The 19,113-nt window shown below is 31.3% G+C and overlaps 2 protein-coding genes, 1 long non-coding RNA gene and 1 other non-coding gene across 4 annotated transcripts; 2 read left to right on the forward strand and 2 right to left on the reverse strand.

The window, feature by feature from the left end:
- Positions 1–9,658: 9,658 nt before the first annotated feature.
- Positions 9,659–11,389, reverse strand: LOC145933677 (uncharacterized). The gene has a single exon (XM_083033643.1). The coding sequence runs from the start codon at positions 11,387–11,389 to the stop codon at positions 9,659–9,661; it is 1,731 nt and encodes a 576-aa protein (XP_082889769.1).
- A 1,988-nt stretch (positions 11,390–13,377) lies between these two features.
- Positions 13,378–13,497, forward strand: LOC145934604 (5S ribosomal RNA). Its single transcript, XR_014425070.1, has one exon. It is a non-coding gene; the product is annotated as a 5S ribosomal RNA (ribosomal RNA).
- Positions 13,498–14,831: 1,334 nt separating this feature from the next.
- On the forward strand, positions 14,832–15,831 carry LOC145933939 (uncharacterized). The gene is made up of 2 exons (XR_014424953.1): positions 14,832–15,100; positions 15,188–15,831. It is a non-coding gene; the product is annotated as an uncharacterized LOC145933939 (long non-coding RNA).
- LOC145933938 (uncharacterized) lies at positions 15,041–16,779 on the reverse strand. The gene is made up of 5 exons (XM_083034007.1): positions 16,548–16,779; positions 16,382–16,461; positions 16,134–16,297; positions 15,860–16,052; positions 15,041–15,793 (listed from the first exon to the last, which is right to left on the reverse strand). Exons 1-5 carry the CDS (start codon positions 16,562–16,564, stop codon positions 15,630–15,632), a joined length of 618 nt encoding a protein of 205 aa, XP_082890133.1. The 5' UTR covers positions 16,565–16,779; the 3' UTR covers positions 15,041–15,629.
- Positions 16,780–19,113: the final 2,334 nt, after the last annotated feature.

The raw sequence follows: 19,113 nt of genomic DNA on the forward strand, positions 1-19,113 counted from the left end.
GTTTTTTTATCGTCATTATAATTTTCCTATACATTTGAAACAAAAAATATATATCATTAATGACTATGTTTCCACCGAGGGTTCGAATCGGGATTGGAATTACGTGCACAATCGAGTTGAATCGAATTCGATCAGTCGACTTCTAATGCGTTTCTGCTCTACAGTTTTCTTAGTTCATGCTTATTTATCATAGGATTTTTCTTGTCAAAAATCCAATATATTTATTACTATCATACATCCAGACCGAAACAAAATTAGGGTTCGGTTTCGGTTACGGTTTAATAAATTAGAAGTCGACCACAGACTTCTATATATGCTAGACTGCTAACAGATATAGGCGGACATGATGCACAGGTGTGCTCGCGACGCCATATTTCGGGTGGGCATATTATATAGGGTGTCTATGGCCGGTATTCATAGTCCGATCTTATATTTAAGATCGTCTTAAGTCCGAGCTTGAGATGCTACGCAGCCATTTGATTGGTTGAATGGGATCTTAAGTCAACCTCTGACCAGACTTAAGATGATCTTAAATATAAGATCGGACTATGAATACCGGCCTATAATGTTATTTTATGATTGTAAGAGGATTATATTATATATATTATACACTCACAAAAAACAATCAAAAAGATTTAGATAAAAGTTTATTATATTATACTTTATTCTCGAGCACAAATAAAATTTGTTTCGTTAATTGATGTCTTTTCTCCAAGGTAATAATATTTCTCTTGTTACAAAATTTCTATGAGAAAATAATCTTATATTTATTAAAATTAATTTGTGTGGCCGCTCCAAATAATTTAAATTTTCACAGTTCATCTCAGAAAATATGTGATTATATCTAATGCAAATCTACGTTTTACATTTAAAATGATAGTTCTTCCTAAATTATGCGCTGTTAAATTGCTTCCCAGACAGCACAGAATATCCAATGGACGTCCAGTTTTGGTTTTTATTTAGTCCAAATGTCCATGGATATAATATGAATGTTTTAAGAATATCCATTATTAGACGTTCAAAGTATATTATATTTAGACGTTTTAAAAACATTCATTTTACGTACAGCACAGAACATTTCATTTACATTGCAGCAATATTATAATCTTACAAGTTGCAACGTAATATTGGAGAGACATTATAAGAACATGTAACTGTAATATTTTAAACGAAATATTACTGTAACATTCCAAAAATATTATAAAAACAGTATTCATTAATCATTAGTTCTTTTATTTACCGCTATGTGACGCACGAGGCGCTATCTTTCCCGTATTTAAGATTTGTTATGAGAATTATATATAAAGCTTGCAAATATTGAATATTAAGATTATATAATACGCGAATATCTAAGTATTACGGATAAACAAAATGAACTTGCACAGTTTCAACAATTTTTTTTCTTGTTTCTTTTGGATGTTTACAAGATTTCTGCAATTTTTTGATGCTAAAATAGGTATATTCAGTACTCTAAACTCTAAACATATAAATTTACATATATATCTACACCTATCTACTATAAAATATACGTTCAATGTTCGAAGCAGGTCCAATTTTAGTTCGTTTAATCCTTAAAATGGACATGTTTCGGTTGTCCAGAAAAGTAACACTGGACATTTCTAAAATGTCCTAAAGATGTCGAAGGCTCTAATATGGATGTTATAAATACGTACAAAACGTCCAATATGTACATTTTTAATACGTTTTTAAAACGTCACTGTGCTGTCTGGGTTAAATTATTGGTGCAAATTAATATTTGTTTTTCTGTTTCTGCTACAATTGTTACAGACATTGATGGAATAGTTAAACCACCGTTGTTGTTAAATTGTAATAATTTTGAATAGATAGATTGACGACAATATTTATGTTCTGTATAATTTGTATTAAACTATTTGCACAAGAAACACATTTTAATAACTTTAATAATTTCTTCACTATATAGCCGGCTATGTAATATAATATATATTATTCTTTAATTCATTTATGTTTGAGTCAAGTGGAGCTGACATGTCATGTAAATAATCAATATTTATATCTGTGTGATAAGTATCACTATTTTCCATTAATTTATTGGTTCTACGCGTCCATTTATATTCAAAAAGTGATCCAATAAAATCCGTGTCAAGAGCAATACAATTTGCTGCACTTGAGGTTGATATTGCATTTTTAATTAAAATTTTAAGTAACAATGTAGGCTCCCTGCATTGATAAATTACAAATTCAAAAGGAGGCTATATGGAGCCACGCGTAGGGTGTAGGTACGCAAATATTAAAAACAAACTTGTTGGAAAAACAAATTTATTGAATCTAAACGTTTCGGTCCTTTCTTTGGACCTTCTTCAGTAAATTTAATACAATAAATAATAATGGGGAATCTACATACTACCGCACGTAGCACAAAAGCCGTGAGCCCCCCCTTATCGATATCCCATTAGATAGACAAAGTGACATAATATGTCATGAGGTACTCAAAAGTGGACTATAATGACGAGTATAGTGAGGAATTTCCGAAAGGCGGCTCACTCTTACTCACACACTCATCCATCGCACGTTCACACGACCGTACGCGGACGCGCCCGACGCACGAGTTGACTCGTGTCTGTAATCTGTAAATGAATTTGCGTTGAATATATATTACAGCCAAGTATTTCTAACGTTCGAATGTTTGTAACAGCACCATCACAAGTAATACCGCATACTCTTACACCTGCATCGCCTGCTAGAATAAGAGCTATTTTTATTAGTTCAGCTTGTATTACTGCTTTTATTTTGTCGATAAAAAAATATCCAATCGGCCATTTCCATTTTCCATTTATCCCAACAAGCATGAAAACTAAAGCCTCAGTTGCAACAGTGTCACTTTCTTCTAAATGCAGTTCGTTGCCATAATTGCAATAACCAATATATTTTTGACATTGCTTGTCCCACATTACTTGTTTACGAATAGCCATAGAGTCAAACACTAAATTGCAGTCACGGTCTTCATCATTTAACTGTTTTAATGCAGAAAACACATCTCGTTGAAAGCCGGGTTCTGCATTAACAGACATTGTCCAATTTCTCAACGACGACGGATTAGGCAGACACAATCCTATATTTCTAAAATAAATGGAGATATGTGAATGTTGTAAATATTGTATATAGATATACATATATAAATAATAATATATATATTAAAAATATACAAAAATAATAAACATATATGTTAATATTAATAAAATATATACATTAATAAGTTTTAATATAAGTAAATAATATATTTATGACAAACCGGCAATACTGATAAGCTTTTGGAGAATGAAAATGCAAAGTTAATGCAAATTGTTTAATAGCATCTGTATATCTATAAGCTTTAGAAGATGTTTTCTTGCAGTTTATTAATTGATTCTTAAACATTTCGAAGGGCACACCATCAAATTCATTAGAGACTAAATGCAAAACATCGTCTTCTATTTTCCCCTACATTATATATACCAATAAACATGCATAAATTAAAAGTAAGTCTGTGTGTATGTGTGTGTGTGTGTGTGTGTGTGGGGGGGGGGGGAAATATGCTAAATCATACCGTTTATTAAATCGTACCTTTACTGTATTTCTTAAATGGAGAAATACAATTAGCAAACCGATGTAAAATCGTACCAAATACCACATTTTAATTTTTAATTTACAATATAAAACATTGATTTTGTGTTAATGTTTAGTGATTGTTGACAAAAAACTATATTTTAAATAAATAAATAAAAAAATTTTTTTATTTCTTTGATAGTTTTATTGCAATTTTAATATTTACGTTAAGAGGTACGATTTAGCATAGTTTTCTATATATGTATAGATAAGATAGATATAAAAGATAAGTGGAAAAATATAAAACTAAACAATATATAGGTACATATATATGTAATTTAGCTGTACCTGTGCTTTTAAATCTGCTAATAATTGTTTCAAGGAATCAATCGTTTTATTTTTTCTGCGAACTTGTTGCTGCAATATGCGTACTTTGTGACGTAACATAAATTCTTTATGTGAGCTTGAAATACTTATTCTTGCATTATCATCCGAACTATTATCAGAATCTATGTTATTATTATTATCAATGAATTCCTGAGCTGGAAATGCAATGTATGAAGGTTCTGGAGATGTCACACTTTTTTCTGAACATAATTCTGTATATGAACAGTCTGTGTTGCTTATGTTCATCTGTATATTGTCCCTTTCTACAGTTTGATCAATATCCATATTTGAGTCCACATTTTCTTTATTTATATCTTGTGTCTCTTTTTTCTTTAATTTTTCTTGCTGAAGCTCATATGATGACATAAATATTAGATGGTATAGCATTATGTTTTAAATGTTTTACATATCCTCCTGGACGATCTAAATAATCATTTTTAGTAAAATGTTGGCTACAAATTCTACTATTTTTTTTGGGTGTCCACTGTGGTCTATTTATTGCATTTATCCATGCTATCAATCGTCGTTCATCTTTGAATGGAAAGTTGAAACCATTATAAAAGAAATGCATTATATTTTGAGAGATTTTATATAAACTATATATATATAACAATAAATGCATTTATTTTTTGATTTTATCTAAAATATAACAAAATAGTCTTAAATAATATTTTTTTTTAAATAAATCTACATTCATATAAAAAAGTATATACTTACTTAAAATATTGAATATTGTCTTTTTTACTAGCTCTGTTTCGACATTCGCGTACACAACATGTCATAGGCATGATATGTATACAAATTTATCACAATCACAGATTTATTTATGCAACGTATTTTGAGGCTATCACGTCTATTGACATTTGACAATATACGTACGTATTTTGTTTAATGAGAACTGAACACCCAGTATAATTTGCCCACTCGAAATATGGCTGCCATCCCCACCACTATTTGCACCTCGCATACGGTCTTGTATACAGGTCTGGGCACTCCTATACTATTTTCATATAAACCGGTGTGAGCGAAGTGACGCCAATATGGCGACTATAATAGGCCGACGCGCAAGCGCAGTTGGCATGTTTTGTCAGACAACATAGTGCCGAAAACGTGTCTACGCTCTTGGTAATCGGCCAACTGTAGACGCCATATTGGCGTTACTTCTGCTCACATATTTTCGCCGAAGTGCCCAGACCTGTATACAAGACCGTGACCTCGCATCACTTTTTCGAGTCATTTTGTACAGGTGTTAGCAGTCTAGTATATATAGAAGTCTGTGAAGTCGACTGATCGAATTCGATTCAACTCGATTGTGCACGTAATTCCACTCCCGATTCGAACCCTCAGTGGAAACATAGGGTGCTTTCCAGCTATGTACACAGGCGACACTGTGTAACACAGTGTACGACTCGGTGCTTTCCAACTACGACACAAGTCGACACAAGCGTACACAGCTAAAATGCAGCTCCGTGAACTTGGCCCCCCAATTTTGACTTTTTGAGTTTTTTTTTTTTTAATCGTTTGTAAGTCGTTTGTAGGTGATTGTTAGATTAATTAAAACGTTTGTTAGATTAGCCTCGCGCTGCAAAATAAAAAATAAAATTGACCGTGAAGTTAGCCCCCAGTTTTTTATTTTGATCCCCGGAATCGTTTGTTGCGCCCATACAGCACAGAACATTGCAGTTACATTGCGGCAATGTTACAATCTTGCAAGTTGCAATGTAACGTTGTAGAGACATTACAGAAACATACAATTGTAATATTTCATGAGAATGTTACAGCAACATTCCAGAACATTACAAAAGCAATATATATATATATATATATTCAATTTTGATTTATAGTCGCTAAATTTGTTTATTTATACCGTATGACGAATCTTAGATCCAACCATAGATATATAGGAAATATATTTTTATACATAATATATATATATATATATATATATATATTATATATATTTATTATAAAATAATTTATTTATAAATATATAAAATATATTTATTTATAAATTATATATAATATCTATATTTCTATGTCTATGGATCTAACGCATCATCATCGATGAATAAGACGGCAAGTTAATATATTAATTATTCTGCTGAACGCAAGTTATCGAACCATTGGACCATATAATCTCCATAGCTCCATATGACATCTATCTCCATGGTGGATGTCGAATAGATCTCTAACAGAAATCCATATTATCTCCACAGTAAATAAATCCATCATAGATGTCCATTAGACATTTATGGTGGATGTATGATATATATTCTATATTTTTAATTTATATACAATTCAAATTTTTATTAAAATGTTTATTAAATTCTAAAATATAATTAAGAAAATGTTATTACTAAGCTAAAGAGTTTTTTTTATGCCAAAATTTATATAATAGCATTAAATAGTCGCTAGTTCTTTTATTTACCGCTATGCGCCGCGCGATGCGCTATCTATCTCGTATTTAAGTTTCAGTCATGAGAATTATATGTAGCTTGCAGAAAGCGGCTATCAAGATTGAAGATGTCATAAATATTTCTTATTAAGTTTAATTTTTCTGATACAATTCCAATACAGGGAATTATAATGTTAAAGTCGAATTGTAAACAATCTTTTGGTAGATAGAATATGATTTCTTATTGTTTGTATATTTATTTATACCTAAATAAATTTATATTTAAGAAAATTTACAAAAGCGGAATTTTTGCTAGCAAAATAAATAAACAAGTAACATTAGTGGATGGTTGCAGTAACGTTGCATTCTTCAAAATATATTACATTGCAATGTTGCTGTAACGTTACATTGCAATATAACAAAAAGCGGACATCTAGCCGTTGCCGCAATCTTGCAGCAATGGTGCAGTAATATTTCGCAACCAATTTGCAATATTGCAAAGTTTCAATGAAATTATTCTGCAATATATCTGCAACCTTTCGGTGCTGTATGATGGTCACGAATATGCTAATTAGAACGTTTGTTAGATCGTCGTTTCTTAAATAAAAGCAAAAAACGATATTTGATAATTTTCTAGGGAAATAACCGTGAAGTTAGCCCTCGGGTTTTAATTTAGATTATTTAAGTTTTGCAGAGGCTCAATCGATGCAGAATCGTTTGTTGGTCACCCCTGATAAAAAAAATCGATAGAAAACAATAGGAACCGATACGATCTGTAGAAAATCTTATCGTTTCTTATCGTATCTTATTGTTTTATCTTTTAGATTTCGAAAGAAATGTTATCGTTTTTTATCGTTTTCTTTCATTCTCTGTTAAAAGCGGATTCAGTCGTTAGAATACGATAAAATTCTTATTGTGATATATTGTTTTTTATTGTTTTATTGGAATTTATCAAGAAAAAATGATTGAAAATCTATTCGTAATCAATTGTATATTTACAATAAAAAAAGTTTTAAGTTTTTTAACATACAATTACAAAAAATCCTATAATTTTTAATCATGCATCAACCATAAACAATTGAAAACGTATTTTATAAATGTATTATCGTAAAGTTACAACAGAAAACATCCCCGATAAAAAATCGATAGAATACAATAGGAACCGATACGATTTGCAAAAACAGTACATTGCAATTACATTGCAGTAATATTACAATCTTGCAAGTTGCATTGTAATACTGTAGGGACATTATAGAAACATATAACTGTAATATTTTATGAAAAATCTTACAGCAACATTCCAAAAATATTATAAAAAAATAGTATTCAGTCAAATCGTTAGTTCCTTCATTTACCGCTATGCGACGCGCGATTCACTATCTATCTCGTACTTAAGTTTTAGTCAGGAGAATTATATAAAGTTGATGAAATTAGCTCTAAGACTAAAGGTACAATTGTCTCTTAACTTTAAAATGTCGAGTAAATGCTAGATTTAACGCTTGATGTTATAACATTAATAATGTTTTATAACATCAGCATAAACTAGAATTTACTTAATTTAAAGTTAATAATTATAGAAATATATATATTTTACTACATTAAATTACTATAAGTAAACATAATGATGAAAGCGCGTATATATCGAAATAAAAAGTTTTATTTAATATTATTTTTAATATATTGCACCGTAATAATACCATAGCATTACATTGTAATTTTTTTAAAAGCGGAAATTTTACTGTTGCCACATTCTTGCAGTAATATTGCAGGAATATTTCACAACTCACATGCAATATTATAATGTTAGATCTATGCAATATGTTTCTACAATCATTCAATGCTGTATGGGTTAGCGAAAAGAAATGATAAGAAACGATAACATATTAATAGGATACTTACGAAAGGAAACGCTAGAGAATCAATCGTACATTTACGATATTATTTCTTTAACTTTCGATTCATAACTACGATTAAAAACGATGTAATCGTTTTCTGTTGTTTTCTATCGATTTTTTTTATCGGGGACGAATATGCTAATTAGAACGTTTGTTAGATCGTCGTTTCTTAAATAAAAGCAAAAAACGATATTTGATAATTTTCTAGGGAAATAATAACCGTGAAGTTAGCCCTCGGCTTTTAATTTAGATTATTTAAGTTTTGCAGAGGCTCAATCGATGCGGAATCGTTTGTTGGTCACGAATCTGCTAATTAGAACGTTTGTTAGATCGTCGTTTCTTAAATAAAAGCAAAAAACGATATTTGATAATTTTCTAGGGAAATAACCATGAAGTTAGCCCTCGGCTTTTAATTTAGATTATTTAAGTTTTGCAGAGGCTCAATCGATGCGGAATCGTTTGTTGGTCATGAATATGCTAATTAGAACGTTTGTTAGATCGTCGTTTCTTAAATAAAAGCAAAAAACGATATTTCGCGTGTCGCTAATCGCGCTGGTCTGCCGGAGCCATAACGCGTACCGCGTAACCAATCAGAGGCCGGTATTCATAGTCCGTTCTTATTTCAAGACCGTCTTAATAAGTAATGTCTTAAGATGCAAATACGACTCTGTGATTGGTTAATCACATCTTAAGATTGTACTTAAGACATTCTTAAATATAAGAACCGACTATACCGGCCAGAGTCGTTCCGCGTTTTCTATTACGGCTCCAACAAACGATTCCGCATCGATTGAGCCTCTGCAAAACTGGGATAACACCACTGTAGACGCCCGAAAAAAGGGGTTTTTTGGTAATTTTTTTGACAAGGAAGGGAAGGTAGTAGAATAATAATATTTGGTGGAGTTATTAACATTATATTTAAGTACAAAAAGAAAAATTATGATATAAATATGAATAAAAATGGCGACACTAGAGCCATTCGCCCGAGGCACGTTGAATTTGAGGCGCTCTGCGGCACGCAGTGTAGCTTGTGCAGATTTCAACCTGGAACAAAAAAAAATTCCACTTAATCTTCATGATAATAGCTAGAGAACTACGTAGGGGATTTTAGAAATATTGATTTTTGAGCGATTGGCGAGTGTTTGAATGAAGTCGTTCATTTTTCGGCGAAAAAAATGGCATTCATTTGTTTATAAATAATGTTTAAATAAACTTATCGAAAATCCCCTACGTACTTTTCTTTAAAATGTAATTTTAAAGATGTAGTTAAAATTTGAAATGAAAAGGATGAAAATTGTTTAAGTTATGCTGCGTGCCGTTTTGAAAAATCGTGTTTCGAGAAAAACGCTTTCAAAGTTTACAAATGAGTTTTAGACGTGAAAATATGGAAAATTCTATCAATAAAAATTTTTTACCATCAGTTTGCAATCCCAGGACCATAAAGTTGTCCTTCTAAATTCAAATATTCATCCTCGTTTTCTTTCCTTGAGGATTTGATGCTAGAGAGTGCCTCTTTTGCCTCGTCCGTCAAAGACTGCTCGGCGTGCTGTATTCTCTTGGCATCGGCTTCCAAGCAGAAATTGTAAGACTGGATGCCGATATCCATTTCCAAAATCTTCATAATTTGTAAAATACTGGTAAGTCCATCATTAAAATTGCATAAAGCCAAATCCGTTGCTAGATCCAAAATTGTTTTGCCACTCGAATAAGATTTTGGAGCCAGTTTCCAAACGGTAGCATTGAAGCTTTCGTTGCTATTCTGCGTGTAGCCTCCCAAGCAACGATTTAACAACTCATCTCGACTCAAATCCTCATAAATTGGTTTGATGGCATCAAAAACTACTTTAGAAAGTGCCGGCTTATGATGGTAGGTGTCCAAGGTATCGGCTGCCTCTGCCTTCTTCCAGTTACACCAAGAGTCTGAGCATTTCTGGTGCTGCGGATTTTCGTCGGTTGATAATTTATGAAATAAGGTTGCCCAGATTTCATTTTTCATATTCTCCAAGGAGTTTGCATTCCGACGTATTGCCAATCCATAATAAATCGTCAATTGATCGATTAATTTGGCCGTTAATTTATCTTTTCCTCCGAGGCCTTTCACTGTTTTCTTCAGATTTCTTAGACGAGTACCCATTCTTTTTTGTACGTGATCGATACATTCTTTCTTTTGTACTTCAAAATTTTCATAAGGATTAGTATCTTTTATTCCTTTGAAGGTTTTGCTATCACCATCACCGATGTAATTTGCGTATTTCAGGCCGTGCAAAGTTTCAGAGCGTGAGAACATCTCGATGACAGCGTTTACTTCCATTTTACCAGATGAACCGTCGTGGTTCGCCTGACATTCATCGACGTGTTTACTGCGCCATTCCTCATACTCAGATGTTCCAGATTTACTTTTCCAGTGCTCGCAAGACTTACAATACCTTGATTTAACTTCAACATCGACGATCTTTCCTGTGAACCATCCAATCAAAGATGTGATACCGAAAAGTGACGAAAATCCACGTTTCCTCCACGAACCATCACCGGAAACAGTTATCCCTTCAGACTGTCCATTTTCTTCACTTTTCTTTTTTTCTTCTTGTGCTGCTCTTTTTATGCTAGCGTTTCGTACAGACCTTGTTGCGATCGAAATCATATTCACTATTTTATCATAAAAAGATTGGAATATCGGTCGTGGCAATTCCATAAACGCACAAAATTTCATAATTCCATTTAGCACTATTCCAAGTAGTCGCATTGCCAACACGATTCGACGGTTTATTTCATATGCATTTCGTATGAATTTACTACTTGGAATTTCAACATCTGGACAATTCGGGCAAGCAATAACTATTTTGAAGCCTAAGCCCCGAGGACTTCTCTCTTGAAACGAGATGTTCGAATCATATGTTTTGCACTTTACATGTTGAGCAATTGTTGAAAAAACAGCAATAAAGTTTATAATTCTATAACCGAATCCATAATTCACATCAACATCGTTGGAAGACACTTTTAATTTCTCCGCTGAGGCACTGACTCCTTCCGTGTTACCCTCAGCCTCGTATCTATTCAACGGTCGTCTCGATGATACATTACTCCGACGCCTCGTTGGATACGATTTTTTCGTACCTTTCTTGCCCAAATACACTCTTTTATTACTCATTGTTATTTCGAGAGCACTCAGAAATACAAAATAACTAGTACTAGTAGAAATAATTAGTGCGAAACACAAAAACTTTGATGTCAAGCGAGAAAAAAACCAACGATTCTACAGATACTGATGCTATACTAACGTACTTTTGTTTGGAAATGCTTCTGATTGAACCCAAACACCTTCTAACGACATCTATTAGGGAGAAGTTAGAAATCAAAAGGTAAAGCATAAGGCTGTACCTTCCCAGCAAGTATGTATCCGACTTAGATAGTCGTTTCGGAGTAGCCCGACGCGCTCGGAAAATAGGTCGAAATTTCGAGGAAAAAAAATGTTTTCCGGTATGAGACTTTTTGCCCCACATTTTAGAGGGTCTAAAGTATTTTTTAAGCCAAAAAAAAAATTTTCGATTTTTGAAAAAATTTACAGTGGTATTACCCCTTTAGGATCAAAATAAAAAACCGGGGACTAACTTCACGGTCAATTTTATTTTTTATTTTGCAGCGCGAGGCTAATCTAACAAACGTTCTAATTAATCTAACAATCACCTACAAACGACTTACAAACGATAAAAAAAAAAAAACTCAAAAAGTCAAAATTGGGGGGCCAAGTTCACGGAGCTCTAATATGCTGTATACGACTGTGTCGTCGCTCCATAGTTACCAACATTTTTACATTTGTTATCATTATTTTATTTTCTATGGATTGGTAGGTGATCCGTAGGTGATCTCTGTATATATACTTAGCAGACAAATTTAATATTTCTTATTTTTATTTATTATGCAATCGTTAAAAAATTGTTTGGGCAAGTTTAGGAATATAGTCTCATATAGTTTAAGAAATAATTATTAATTATTTTATTTATAATTAATTTAAATTAATTGAGCGTATAGTTAGCAAATATAATTTTAAAAATTTTAATATTGCAATTGTTGAAAATTTATTTGGGCAAGTTTAGGAATATATACTACGTTTACGCGAGTGTTACTTCTGTAGTAACTTACTCAAAAATTATCGTAACTTGTACATTTGAGTAAGTTACTACAGAAGTAACACTCGCGTAAACGTAGTAATAGTCTCATAGTTTAAGAAATTATTTTATTTATAATTAAGAAAATTAATTAAGCGTATAATTAGCAGACATAATTAACAAACTTTTAATATTGCAATCATTAAAAACTTATTTAGGCAAGTTTAGGAATATAGTCTTATAGTTTAAAAAATAATTATTTTATTTATAATTAATAAAAAATAATTAAGCATAGTTAGAAGGCATAATTTAAAAAAAAATTAATATTGCAATCGTTGAAAAATTGTTTAAGCAAGTTTAAGAATATAGTCTCATGTTATATATAATTTAAGAAATAATTATTTTATTTATAATTAATGAAAATTAATATAGACTATATAGTTAGAAGATATTAGTTAAAAATTCTTAAATTGAGTGGATGCTTACGCGCGTTTTTTTCTTTTAATCGCTCTTTGCACGAAACTAATTATGTAATTTGAATAATTATAGAAAAAAACTTAATTTTATTAATTTTTTATAACAATTTAATTTACATAATTTTATCAGTTTTTTTAGTCTCTTCTATATATCTGATAAATAAATTTATTCATAAAAAAATGTTGTTACAAAATATTTTTACAGCGAAAATATCTACTGCGATTTTTAATTATTACAAATTGTTAAACATAATTGTACATATACATCGGTAAATTTAGTGACAAATATTGTAAAGTACTCTGGTGGTGAAATGAAATAGCTAAATAGCATTCCAGCTACAAGGCGACACTGTGTAACACTGTGTAACACTGTGTAACACTGTGTAACACAGTGTCACACTGTGTTCCGTAGCTGGAAAGCACCCATTGTCATTAATGATATATATTTTTTGTTTCAAATGTATAGGAAAATTAATGACGATAAAAAAACTTTTTTACAATCGTCTTAGAATTTTCAAGTTATTATTTTTTCAGCAATTAAAGGTATTACCATTGTCAACGGTCATACCACGTTGTAACGCACCAGTTCTCGTCCGATCACTGAAGTTAAGCAACATTGGGCATGGTCAGTACTTAGATGGGTGACCGCTTGGGAACACCATGTACTGTTGGCACTATCTTTTTTTTTGCTAATTCGAAATCTTAAGGAGATCCTAAAGCCATTTTTTATTTTACCGATAAAATGAGAAGTTGGATTCGACAACTAATCTTTTTATTGATTATACCACAGACGAGATACTATTATAGTATCTCGTCTGTGGTATAATCAATAAAAAGATACTATTATAGTATCTCGTCGGTGATTATACCGATTTAAAAAAATATATATATACATATGTATATTATACATATTGTATGTATGATAGAATAAATATATTGTGTTATACTATATGAGGCTTGTTTTCTATTCCTGCACTGGCTGAACTGTGCACACTGGTGCAATAAGTTAGAGTAAGACAAAATATACTTTATTGTCTCATTCTAACTTATTGCATTAGTTCATCAGTGCAGAGGAATAGAAAACAAGCCTATTGTAAGCAAATCTGTATGTATTTAGTTGCATAGACATTTTGTTTTATATTATAATATTTTATAACTTTTTTTATAACTTTTTACAGTAAAACTTTATGCCTGTGACTTATGCATTATGTATGTAGATTGGAAATTCAGAAGCCATGGGCAGAATCACCGGCGACCATAGCGCATGCGCTATGGCTTCTGCCCATGGTTTCTGCAATTTTATGTGCTTTCAGCTTTAGTCATTCTTTCTATTCTATCCTTCTTGCTCCCCCCATCCTGCAATCTCTCCTGGGTCCGTTGGCGTCGTTCGACATGTGCGGACGTGTTTTGTCGCGTTTTTACGCATAAAGGTGCCTTTTCATGCTGACGCTCGACGCTCATTTTTAGCGGTAAAAGACGTCACGTGACCAAAATTAACGAATTGGTATCTTTATTTTTGGTCACGTGACGTCTTTTGACGCTAAAAATGAGCGTCGAGCGTCAGCATGAAAAGGCACCTTAAAGTATATTTTTTGGAAAGTATTTAGGGTGAAAACCCATGGACTGATATTTTCCGCGTAACGCGTACCGCGTAACCAATCAGAGCCGTTCCACGTTTCCTTTACGCGCAATTGAATGTTCTGATTGGTTACGCGATACGCGTTACGCGGAAAATATCAGTCCATGGGTTTTCACCCTCAGATCTGCGATCTGAGAGCAGTTTGAATCATTATAGTCACAGTATAACTACATACAGTAGTGACAGTAGCTGTCGGCTCCTTTGATGTAGCCGTGAGTCGATCACGTGACGATCAGCCATGTTGTAAGCCTTACGGGCGCTTCATTTGAACATTAAGGGTGCCGGCACATGCAGCGTAACTTGCGTAAGCGTAACCTGCGTATTCTAGTAATTTTAACAGAAGTTACGCCATTTTGGGAGATTCACATAGGGCGTATTTTACGTAAATGTGAAAAAAGCGTAACTAATTTAATCAATCACAGATTAGAGTTTCTGTTAGACATTCTAACAGAAATGCAAAACAAATTTGTGATTGGTTTTCGTAACTTACGCATCTGAAAAGGTACGCGTCATGTGAAGCCCGGACATGTGTGAAGCGTAATATTTGTAGTATATCTGCACTTAGTACACCTCGTGTGTTTTTGAGGCTATGTAAAAAGATTATCGGTGATACCATGGTAGACTCGTCATTACAAAAGGTAAAACTAATTTATATTTATATTGATTACGTTATAATTAATAATATATAAAGTTAAAATTCTAATACGAATCTTTTATATTAATAGGTGATTGTGGGATCAGAATACATAAATTCTGATTTATTATTACTTATTATTTGGAAACGGTGGCAGAGATGGAAGAAGAAGCAAACAGTTCAACAGTGGAAAATTAGAAAAAATCACTTATTAAAACTGTTTGCAATCTGGAAAATACTATCTGAAAAGAAAGAAGTTCGTCGTATGTGGGTGCGTCCTATATTCAGAGAAAGACAAAGATTATTACAAGGCGCCAGTGACAACCTAGTGAAGGAAATGGAGAAAGAGAAAACAAAGATTTTACATGTAAAAAATTCAAGCAATTATGTATATAGATATACAATTATTTAACCTTACAATTTTGCATCAACATTTCTTGAGCAGTACATCAGATATAACAGAATCATTACAACTATGTATTATAAAATAAATTTGATATAAAGCTACTTTTTAACTTACCCTGATTTGATTCTTATTCATTTTTATTTGCAAATTTTTTGTGCGAATAATCACTGACGAGGTTAGTGGAATAATGCACTCTCTCTGCACCACGATACACGGAATCCAGTACAAAATTGTCAATATATAACATGTATAATTTGGCTGATATGCCTGTAAGTTCAGCATAAGACAAAACTGAAACAAATAGATAAGTTTCATTAATTCTCATGAAATATTTTAAGTATTAACATAAATACCAACCTCCTGCGCCAACTCCAAATACAATATTTGGTTGTTCTAATCGTTCAATTTTATACTTGGAAACATTTGCATTTTTGGTAGTCAATATTCTTAAAAATGATGGTGTTTCTGGAATATTTGTACTCTGAAACTGTGATACATGACGGCACACTATTGAAATTGTGCTCTCTGTGTTTAATAATAAGTCAGATATCTGTAAAAAATGTACATACATATTCTTTAGTATTAAAATATATATTAAAATATATACATTATAGCGAACAAAATTACTTGCCTGGTTTACAAGTATCCCTGCATATTTTGTATCAAACTGTTGTAAAATTAGACACAGATATATTTGTTTATCAATGTGGTAGATGACAGAAATTTTTTTATGATTTTCATTTTCAATGATGCATACTTCTTCTGTATTCTGACATAAGCATTGCTTTACAAAAGCTAAAATAAAATAATTAATAATTAAAAGTATGTCTATGGATAATCTAAAATTATATAACGTTAATATTGCAAAGAGATTATTACGAATTAATGGCTCTCCCTCTATTACGATAAACTTTTGCATCCGTTCTGGCTTATTTTTTAGCCAGCTAACATGTAATTTCCTAAAATCAATTGTTTTGTATTATTTTATTTTGTAATAATAAGAACATAAAGTATAATCAGACTATAAAGCTACTTTTTAACTTACCCTGATTTGATTCTCATTCATTTTTATTTGCAAATTTTTTGTGCGAATAATCACTGACGAGGTACTGTTAGTGGAATAAATGCACTCTCTCTCTGCACCACGATACACTTCCGTCAGTTTCTTGAATCGGCGTAATAAAACAGCGTAGTCTGCGTATCCTAGTAATATTTTACGCCGAAGTGTAAAATTACTAGAATACGCAGGTTACGCTTACGCAAGTTACGCTGCATGTGCCGGCACCCTAAGAATCGCGATAACGTCTTACGCAAAGTCTTTTTTAATGAGATAAAGATAATAATGCAAATTATTTTCTGTTTTTAATGTTAGTATATTTTAAAAATGTATTAATAAAATTATAAAACGTGATACATACAGTAGTGACAGTAGCTGTCGGCTCCTTTGATGTAGCCGTGAGTCGATCACGTGCCGGTCCGCCATGTTCTTAGCCTTACAGCTAACGCATGCGTAAAAGAAAATTTACTCGCTGATTTTCTAGCACTGTCACTACTGTATGTAGTTATACTGTGTTATAGTCAATTAATGGCGTATGAGTAATCCCTAAAGCCACCGACTAGGTACTAGTAAAGACGGTCAGCCCTGGGTAAATTTCTGTCTCTACCAAATGGGCTCGGTGGGCCCGTCATACGGTCGGTAATGATTATATTAGTTATTCTCTCTAACCTGTACGGAGGATAACTAACAAGAACATTTTACTGACTTTACCTTTACCAAATTCCTATCTCATTATTTATATATGAATATATAATTATTATAATTATGTTGAATATAAACTATATAATGACACTAATATAAATAAAAAAAATAATATATAAAAATAATATAATTATAATAAAACAATAATAATATTAATAATTATTAATAAATAAATTAAATTTAAAAAATTAAATTTAAAATATTATACAAATTTAAAAAATACATATATATATATATATAATTATCGTATTTGAATATTTTGAATATTGTAATCTCTTTAAAACATTGTTTAGAGATTATTATTATTAATATATATTTTTTTAAATTTATATAATATATATATATTATTTAGAATATATTTCTCTCTCTTTTTCTCTCCCTCCCTCTCTCTCCCTCCCTCTCACTCCCTCCCTCTCTCTCTCTCTCTCTCATTATTATCATTATTTTTTATTTTATTTATTTTTCTATTTGTTTTATTTATGTGACAATAAATGGTTTTCTTGCACTAAACTTTTTATATTTTATATTACATATTTTTAAATATACTATAATTTTATTAAATTAATGAGATTTTTGCGATTAAAATGTCATCAATTACAACATAAATTGGATAATTCTTCACTGAACAAGTAATTAAAATTACATATTTAATTAAAAATTACCCGATTTATGTCGTGTTTGATATCATTTTAATCGTAAAAATTTCATTAATTTATTAAAATTACTTTTAAACTGATATAATGTAAAATAAAAGTTTTAAGTTTTTATTTATAAGCTGTTTATATTCATGAATTGCTATAGATGGGGAAAGCCGATTGTAAGCGACTTCGGAACTCTTTGATATATGATAGGTCTTCTCGCGCTCGCTCTTCGTTGACGGTCTCGCTCTTGCTTTCGCAGGAAGACGCGATTTTCGAATCAGTTTATCTTTCTGAGCTGTTCTAGCACGTCGAGAAGATAAACATCTTATGAAATAAAAACTATAACTTTTATTTTACATTTTATTGGTTCGAAAATAATTTTAATGAATTGATGAGATTTTTCTAATTAGAATGACACCAAACATGACATAAATTGGATGAATTTTATTAAAAATGTAATTAAAATTTTAATTATTAACTAATGAAAAATTATCCGATTTATGTCGTGTTTGGTGTCATTTTAATCGCAAAAACCTCATTAATTCATTAAAATAATTTTCAACTCGATAAAATGCGAAATACAAAAATTGTATTTTCTATAGTAACATGACATATGATATGAAAGATTATATTTAAAGGGAACCTCGCGAGAGAGACTTCGGAAATCTTTGATGATACGTCATCTCGCTTGTTCTTTATTCGTTCTCGCTCTCGCTTCGACGACATCGGGAATCTTTCCTTATCTACAATAATCACGATTGTAAACATCTTATACATAAAAACTAAAACTTTTAATTTGCATTTTATCGGTTTGAAAATAATTTTAATGGATTAATGAAATTTTAGCGATTAAAATGACACCGCAAACACGACATAAATCGGATAATTTTTAGTTAAAATATGCAATTTTAATTACTTGTCTAATAAAAAATTATCTGATTTATGTTGTGATTTGTGTCATTTTAATCGTAAAAAATCTCATTAATCTAATAAAATTACATTCAAAAATATAAAATAAAAATAAAAAAATGCGAAAAAGCCGCATTTGTCACATAAATAAAACAAGTTAGAAAAGTAAAATAAAAAATAATAAGCCTCGAGAGAGATTCAATGCTTGCATACAAGAGATAAAAGAAGAAAGGAAAAGAGAAGGAGAGAGGAGAGAAAGAGAGAAAGAGAGAGAGAAATTATACACACTGCTCGATGTTTCG

Source organism: Prenolepis imparis, unplaced genomic scaffold, assembly GCF_030444845.1.
Source record: "Prenolepis imparis isolate NDT839.2.m4 unplaced genomic scaffold, iyPreImpa1.0 SCAF_3, whole genome shotgun sequence".
Taxonomy (NCBI): Eukaryota; Metazoa; Arthropoda; class Insecta; order Hymenoptera; family Formicidae; genus Prenolepis; species Prenolepis imparis.

Bases quoted from the DNA above. Each gene is read 5' to 3' on its own strand.
- LOC145933677 (XM_083033643.1), bottom strand. From the start codon at position 11,389: ATGAGTAATAAAAGAGTGTATTTGGGCAAGAAAGGTACGAAAAAATCG.
- LOC145933938 (XM_083034007.1), bottom strand. The intron at 16,298-16,381 runs GTAATAATCTCT...ATTTTATTTTAG, and splicing joins AGAGGGAGAGCCATTAATTC to CTTTTGTAAAGCAATGCTTA. The intron at 16,053-16,133 runs GCAAGTAATTTT...CATTTTTTACAG, and splicing joins CAGGGATACTTGTAAACCAG to ATATCTGACTTATTATTAAA.